Source organism: Stegastes partitus, unplaced genomic scaffold (genome assembly GCF_000690725.1).
Source record: "Stegastes partitus isolate 25-593 unplaced genomic scaffold, Stegastes_partitus-1.0.2 Scaffold184, whole genome shotgun sequence".
NCBI lineage: Eukaryota > Metazoa > Chordata > Actinopteri > Pomacentridae > Stegastes > Stegastes partitus.
In genome coordinates this window covers 55733-63726 of record NW_007577915.1, presented here as the reverse complement: position 1 = coordinate 63726, position 7994 = coordinate 55733, and the positions used below count along the sequence as shown (strand labels likewise).

The following is a 7994-nucleotide window of genomic DNA, read 5'->3' as shown; positions in this document are numbered from 1 at the left end:
TACACTGGTGGTACTTCAGTACTATTACACTGGTGGTACTTCAGCAGTACTACCATTACTGTGATATAGATAGAACTAGATAGATATAGGACTTTATTGATCCCTTTGGTAGAACCTCAGGGAAGTTGTTGAGATATGATGTTCGAGTAGTCTTAGCAGGAAAAGCCTCCTGGGACTGTTGAACAGTTTATGATGTCATCAGCTTATTAAATAAAATCTAGATTGAACTGTTGAAGTCATTCTAACCTCCGGTGGAACTAAGAGCTGCTAAGAACCAGAATCAACAAGCAGAACTGTTCATAACAGCTGTTGCCCAACTGTGTGAAGCAGTACGGAGACATTAAAACCCTTTAGAATGATTCTTATGTGACACGTGGCTGCCGGACCTGCTGCTGGTCTGAGTGTTGAAACCGACGTGGTCTGCAGCATCATTTCCTCTCAGCAGGAACACGGAACCTCAGTTTGACCTGAACTCAAACACAACAAACAGGAGCTGGAGGCTGAACTCCAACACATAGATTCTACATTTAAACTTGGATCCAGCTGTGACTTTAACCTGGACTGACAGATGTTCAGTCTGCCGCCCTCCAGTGGACGCAGACGGAACCACCACCTTCAGCTCATCAATGACCCGCAGAAACATTTTTAAGATTCAGACATTAAATGTGGATTTCAATTAGTAAACACAGTTTGTGTGTCGCTAACGTGTGTTTTCAGAGGATTTGTCTAAATCTGAGGACAAAGACGAGCTGAAGAAGGAGGCAGACGACAGTAAAGCAGCCAAGAAGGCCGAAGATCCAGAGGTAAGCGCTGATTTAACATCAGTGCCAGTTACTGTGCTGGAATTTACTGTGTCACTAATTAAAACTTCTCGTCTGCAGATTATTGAAATTCCAGACGAGTCTGAAAAATCTCCTGAGAAGAAAGAAGAAGTGGACGCTGCTGCAGAGAAGGAGGAGAAAGAAAAGGAGACGGATGGAGACGAAGGCAAGGAGGCCGAAGACTCGAGCAAAGACAAAGAGGAGAAGGACAAATGTTCAGAGAAAGACTCTGAGGTGAAGGGTGAAGCTTCGGAGGCAAAGATGGAGGCAGAGGAGGAGAAAAGCAAAGGTGAGACGATGTTTCAGTGACGGGAGTTCACAGGTTTATTCACAGGAATGGATGGAGGTTTATCTGAGGGCGTGGTAGCAGCTCATTCCTAAACCTCCTTATCCAGGTGTCACTGACGGCATCCTGCTGGCACCGTGTGGAGCTGTAGAACGTTCTCACCTGTCCTAGAGCAGAGACACGTCAGCTGTGTTCTAGTACATGTAGACCAGTGTCTGACGTCTCACAGCTTCAGTCTGTAACCGAACTTCTGTTGTCTATGCAGATGAACGCAAAGATGAGAAGATGGACACGAGTTCTCCATCGGAGGAGAAAAAAGGTACAAAATCACCCAGAGCTGCTTCAGCAGGAAGCTGTTGGAGACATCCTCCTTCTAGTAGCTTCCTCTGTTTAATGTCTTGATGTGAATGAGACCATCCGACATGTTTGTGTTCCTGCAGAACAAAAAGAGGAGAAAGATGCAGTGAAAGCAGAAGATTCTGGCAAACTGCAGAACGGAGAAAACACCAAAGAAGGAGGAGCGGTGCCGGTCAACGTCAGCGAGGAGAAGAAGAAGGCGACGAAGCAGAGGTTCATGTTCAACATCGCAGACGGAGGATTCACAGGTGGGTTCTCTGTTCTCCCTGCTCTTTGTTCTGTTTCAGTGCTGCTGGTTCTGACCCGTCCGATCTCCTTTCAGAACTCCACTCTCTGTGGCAGAACGAGGAAAGAGCCGCCACCGTCACCAAGAAGACCTTCGAGATCTGGCACCGGCGCCATGACTACTGGCTGCTGGCCGGCATCATCCAGTATCCTTCAAACAGAACCGCTCAGAACCACCGTCACTTCAGACGCTCTGCTGTAGAGTCTGTAGGAGAACCGAGCAGAGAATAAAGATGTGGGACCATCAGAGCTCAGTGAAGTTAGCTGATGTCTACTGAAGACTGTGAGGCGTTCAGGGACCATCGGTTCAGGGGGTGGCACCTATTGCTAGTCTATGCATGATGCATTTAGGGGGACATTGTAAGCTGTAGCTTTAGAAAGTAGCCTCTGTGCAGACATCTGTGAGCGGTGGTAAAGGACAGATGTCCTCAGGTGTAGTCCCCATCGGACCGTCCGTCCTCAGGTTGTTGGTCCTGACGCGGCGCTCAGACACGGCTACGCTCGCTGGCAGGACGTGCAGAACGACGTGAGGTTCGCCATCCTGAACGAGCCCTTCAAAGGCGAGATGAGCAGAGGAAACTTCCTGGAGATCAAGAACAAGTTTCTTGCTCGCAGGTTCAAGGTGAAGCAGCGCTCCTGGTCACGTGACCTCCCCCGAGTGTCTGCGTGATGTCTGATTGGTCGCCTCTGTGTTCGCAGCTGCTGGAGCAGGCGCTGGTGATCGAGGAGCAGCTCCGCCGGGCCGCCTACCTGAACATGACCGAGGACCCGGCGCACCCGTCCATGGCCCTCAACACCCGCTTCAGCGAGGTCGAGTGTCTGGCCGAGTCCCACCAGCACCTGAGCAAGGAGTCCATGTCCGGAAACAAACCCGCCAACGCTGTGCTGCACAAAGGTAACACACCTACAAGCAGGTAACACACCTGGAAGAGGACACGACGGGTCTCAGACTGTAAGACAGAAGAAGTTCTTCTGTTTCATCAGGGTCCTTCTGCTCAAAAATCTCTGGTTTTATTTAAACTTCTTCATCATAAACTATTAAAAGTTCTAACTTCATAAATGAAACTCTTTCTGAGAAAATGTTTTTGAAACACGTCCAGCAGGTTTATTCTGATTAAATCTGAGTCTGTCTGAACAACAACATGTGAGGAACTATTAAAGATCAAACCTGGAATGTTCTCTGTTAGTTCTCATCGTGTCACTGATCCAGAACCTGTCATATCGGACTCTAGATCAGTTATGTGATTATGGGGGAGTTGAAATATGAAAACACTGAAGCCGTCATGAACAGTCTCATCTTTGAGCTCATTAATAGAAACACATAATAATGACTTTGTTGTGAGGAGAGCAGCAGCTCGTCGTTGTGTTTACTGGATCAATCGATCAGCTGTTTGTCTCTAAAATGTCAGAAAATGATGAAAGATGTGGACCAGAGTCCAGAGATAGTTCACTCTGGTGATCGGTAGTCAAAGCAGTTTGTGGTTCGTTCAGTAGTTGACTGACTGGTTGTTGTGTGAGAGATGGAAACAGCTTCCACCGGATTAAAATGACCGACTGCTGGAGTCAGAAATCCTCTTAGATCATGTAGAAGTTTTGATTTAATTGTCCTGAACTGTGGGCTCAGTAATCACACGTTAGCCTGAATCCTGACCGTCTGCTGTGTCCATCAGCAGAATGAAGCTGCTCTGAGCTCCTCCATTCCCTCCTGTGTGGAGGGTTTGGAGGTTTCCATGTCGGCTGCTCTGCTCGTATCTTCACTGTTCCAGCATCAGTTTCTCTTCCAGTGAACAGTTTGTTGTTGAGAAGTGCTGCCTTCAGTGTCACAGCAGGGAAAAGGCAGCAGCAGCTATGGAAATACACATATTTACATGTTCTAATAATAGCTGCTAACACGACCACAAACGGGTAAAAATAGATTATTCCATGTATGAACAGAGACGCTTCTTCATTGTAGCATCAGGAAACAGGAACATGAGCCTCACCTGCTGCTCACCTGCAGCTCACCTGCTGCTCACCTGCAGACCACGACGTCAGAATAAAGCGAAGGACTGGGTTATGTCACAGTCTGAAGGGAAACATTCGTTAATGTTTTCCACAGTATAAACGATTGATTATCATCAGAAGGGATATTTGCAGATTCCTGTTTCCAGCTTTGTTCTGTGTCCGTGTGAAGGAGCGTCTCGTCTTTGTCTGCTATGATGCAACAAACGGCCTCCAACAGAAGAGAAACGATGCTGTTTGAATAGTTCACTGGAAACACGTTGATGAAACAGCCTTCAGATAGATGGATGCAGTGGAGCTCCAACATCCATCCATCCATCATCTGCACACCGCCTAGTCCTACCTCCAACATCTAGTCCTACCTCCAACATCTAGTCCTACCTCCAACATCTACTTCAGTGTTCAGTTAGTTTTCACACAGTTTGTTGTTTTGTGACAAGAGCGCTGCTTTGTCTTTGCTCCTGTCTCGTGTTCCTTCACTGAGGTTCGTGTTAAATCAAATCAAATTAGAATTATTGAAAGATCCCAGGCGTCTTAATGGGACGAACTGGCGACCTTCTAGCTGTGAGGCGACGGTGCTAGCCACTGATCCACCGTGCAGCCCCGTAATAAAAACACATCTGGTGTATTTTCAGTCTCCTCACTGCGGTCTCTGTTTCGTGTCTTCAGTTCTCAAACAGCTCGAGGAGCTTCTGAGCGACATGAAGGCTGACGTCACTCGTCTCCCGGCGACCATCGCCAGGATTCCTCCCGTCGCCGTGCGGCTGCAGATGTCCGAGAGGAACATCCTGAGCCGCTTGGCGAGCCGCGGCCCCGAGGTCGCCGCTCAGAACCAATCGCAGGGCTCGCAGCAGATGCAGGTGCCGCGCTGACCCGTCACCTGACCTCACCGCCATGTAGCAGACTCCTCCCCCTCAAACTCCATGTACAGCACAGTCAGGTTAGTCGTCCTCGCTCTGCACCACCTCCCACCCCGGACCCTCGGAACCAGGCTGCTGGACTCTGATTGGACGTGTACATGTCGGACGGGAGCCAATGAACCGTCACTTCCTTCTCCTCACTGGGATCAGACTCGGTCGTCCTCCGTCCTGCCGCCGGCCGAGTCACCTGTATGTATCACGAAGCAGACGAGGACAGACGCAGAAAAGCAGCATGTTTGGACTTTACCGGTGCTTTGTAGTAACTTTTATTAAACTACTCGAGGGATTTTCTTGTGTCATTTTCACCTTTAGGAACTTGTGAAGGTTTTTTAGAAGTCTTGTCCTCGCCGTGTGAGAGCGTGTGTTAACCCGGGCATATAGATGTGCGTCTCTACTGCAGACAGACTGTTACTGTCACTTTTATATCTGTTACCTCTGTGTGTGTGTGTGTCCTGAACCCACCCGTCCTGTCGGGCCCGCCTGAGCCCGACCAGCACCTCCACATTCCTCCACAGACCAGAAGTCTCCTGAAACATGCAGCAGGTTTGGAGAAGGAAGGAAATCTTAAGTTAATTTAATTTCTTACTGTCTGTTGTTTTACATGATTGACTCTGGTTACTATGGTTACCACCTCGCTGTTTCTATCGTTGCTGTTTGTTTTTATGGACTACAATAAAAACTCAACAGTTTTTCAGGTTTTCTGTTGAATATTTTAAAGCAGGTTTTTGTGTTCATGAATAACTTTTCTTTTTGATGCGGTTCATCCACACAAACGCAGTTCTGTGTCTGATGAAGGAACCCTGAAGACCGATGGCGGGTTCTGGTTTGTGGTGTTGCATCATGACAGTGGTGGTGAACAGAGTGCTGCTGTGAGCCTGCTGACGCACTTTTTACCTGTTTACATGTAAATCTACAGGAAATCTGATGGCATGCTGATCAGTCAACACATGCAGGAGACAGAACAGCAGCCACAGGTTCTTCGTCAGTGGAAATGCAAAGGAAGTGACTGGGGGCCGACGAGGTCACCTGCCTTCATTTCTGGTACATTTTAGTTCATAGAAATGAGTGAAAAGACCACAAAGAATTAGGAAATGCTGCATCACAAACAGCCAATCATGTCCCTGGTCACAGACCTCCATCCTTCCTCACCCTGAGGCTTCAGTGCAGGCCTCCAGTCGTCTGGAGGACCATCATGGTCCAGAACCTCCAGAACCTCCTGTCCTCCATCACGTCCAGCTGAGCAGCTGCTCTGAGGGCTGACAGACTTGATGTCAGAGTTCTGGAGGTCGGGTTGGGGTCTGCGTCCACTGAGACCCGGCCCAGACTGAACACTCTGAACACTGAACCTCGAGGTGGTGCGTGGCTTGGCTCTGGTCGCTGATCATTGAAATGATCAATAATTATTGATATCGACTGAAATCGGACGTTTTATTGAGATGAATGTATCAGCTGGACGCAAGTGGGTCCAGTGGAACCAGAAGAACCTTTTGTTTTTTTTCAAGCTTCTGATTGGCCAACATGGTTTTAGACTCACAGCGCCACCTGCTGGTTGGTTCTATACAGAGTGTTAAGTGGCTTTTGGCCTTCAGGTGTTTGATGAATCGCTGTGAGACGGTGTTCAGACGTCTGTTTGCTCCTCTAGCGCCACCACGAGTTTGTTTCCAGTGAAACAAACTACAGTCTGGATTGTTGTGAAGACACTGATGTCCCACTCACGTTGAATTCATCAGCAGGTCAGTTTTGAATGTGTCACATTCGTTGATGCCCAAATGTTCTGCAGCTATTAACAGAAAACAAGAAACCTGACAGACGTCAGAGAGCTGCAGGTCTACGACTGTTTGAAAGGACTGAACAAGTTTTCTGAGTGCAGCTTGTGCTGGACTGGTTCTGCTGAACTCTGTCCTTCTGCAGATCCACTCGTTGCTGTGGTGGTGTTGGTGTTGGTGGAGTGCTGCCTGAGGGCCACAGCTCAGGACTACGTCTCTTCTGAATACTCATGAAACCACTCAGTCGGCTGCTTTATTTACACACATCCGCTCATTTCTGCAGGTTTCTCCTTCCATTTGTCGCTAAGAAAGCCGTGTGGATGCTGACACCAGTTTAGGAAAATGTGACTGTTCAGACAAAACAAATGTGGTTCACAAAGACCCGACACACTTTGCATGTATCCTGGAAACATGAGGTGGAATTTACATGGAGGCAAATGTGCAGCAGAGTCAGTTTCCAGAGAGGTCGAAGGAAGACGCAGCAGGAAGACGCACATTTTCTCCCAGAGATAGTCGAGTAATTAGGAAAATGAGAGTAAATTACAGGACGGGAGGATGGGCAGCTGATGAAGCCTCAGATCTGCTCAGGACACACTGAAGCTGCACATGAATGGATGAGGAGCTGAGAGTCACTGCTGGCCATCATCACACAGAAACACAGGAGGCCTGTTCAGCCATCGCCTCCACTTACACACCAGTTAAACACCAGTTTAACACCAGTCCGGTCCAGTTGAGTCCACGCGATGTCCTGTCGGTGAGTTTGTTCCACCTCTCTCTCTCTCATGCCTCTTGTCTTGGGTCTTGGTCTCTGTCCAGTGTGACTGTATTTCTTCTCCTGAACACGTCTCTTGGTTCTGCTGCTGCTCTGCCTGCAGACTGTTTCCTCTGCATGTCAGAAAGCTTTCATAAAACTCAGCACAATCATCTGAGTAAGTCGAGCAGGTTCAGATCCGTGTGGATGTATGAATCTTTATTGTAACTTTTATTTTCAGCGTTCACTTTTTTTCTCTGCGTTTCATTGAATCGACTGAAGATAAAATCACTCCGATATCGGTGCATAATGTAGCTCTGTTCAGATAAGATGAGCTCTACCAACAGTCTGAACAGGACGTCTCCATCCATCCGTCATCTCTACACCTTCATCCTCACTAGGGGGCGGAGTCTATCCCAGGTGACTGAGGATGAAGGCAGGTTCACCTGGACAGGTAACCAGTCTGTGTCTTCTGGTTTCTTTCCTTTGTGACAGTAAACTGAACATCTTTTGACTAAACAAGAAACTCTGAATCACGTTTTCTATCAAACAGCTGATCGATTAATCCAAAAAGAATTGATTGCAGCTTCGCAACATTTGGGACAAGTGCAACCTAAAAACCTAAAATTATGAAGAAGTTCAGCAGCTGTTGATGTCCAGCTGTGAGCTGCTGGAGCCACAAGTTAGGAACTTCAACTCCTCTTAGCTTGTGTCCTCCCAAGACCAGCATCTCTGTCAACATGCTTCTGCTCTTCTCTCTTTATCCACTCTGCCCAGTGGTTGTGCTTCACTAGTCTCCTTCACTAG

At 47.9% G+C, this 7994-nt stretch overlaps 1 protein-coding gene across 4 annotated transcripts in view; it reads left to right on the top strand.

Annotated features, from left to right (window-relative positions):
- Positions 1–5359, top strand: part of chd4b (chromodomain helicase DNA binding protein 4b) — a 22173-nt gene extending 16814 nt beyond the window's left edge. For all 4 annotated transcript variants that reach the window (XM_008280156.1, XM_008280154.1, XM_008280155.1 and 1 more), the window contains exons 32-39: positions 718–803; positions 882–1110; positions 1373–1426; positions 1548–1712; positions 1787–1895; positions 2239–2371; positions 2449–2644; positions 4420–5359. In XM_008280156.1, the coding sequence (XP_008278378.1) occupies positions 718–803; positions 882–1110; positions 1373–1426; positions 1548–1712; positions 1787–1895; positions 2239–2371; positions 2449–2644; positions 4420–4622 (1175 nt within the window). In that variant the 3' untranslated portion in view covers positions 4623–5359. The remainder of the gene's footprint in view (positions 1–717; positions 804–881; positions 1111–1372; positions 1427–1547; positions 1713–1786; positions 1896–2238; positions 2372–2448; positions 2645–4419) is intronic.
- The last annotated feature ends 2635 nt before the right edge of the window (positions 5360–7994 follow it).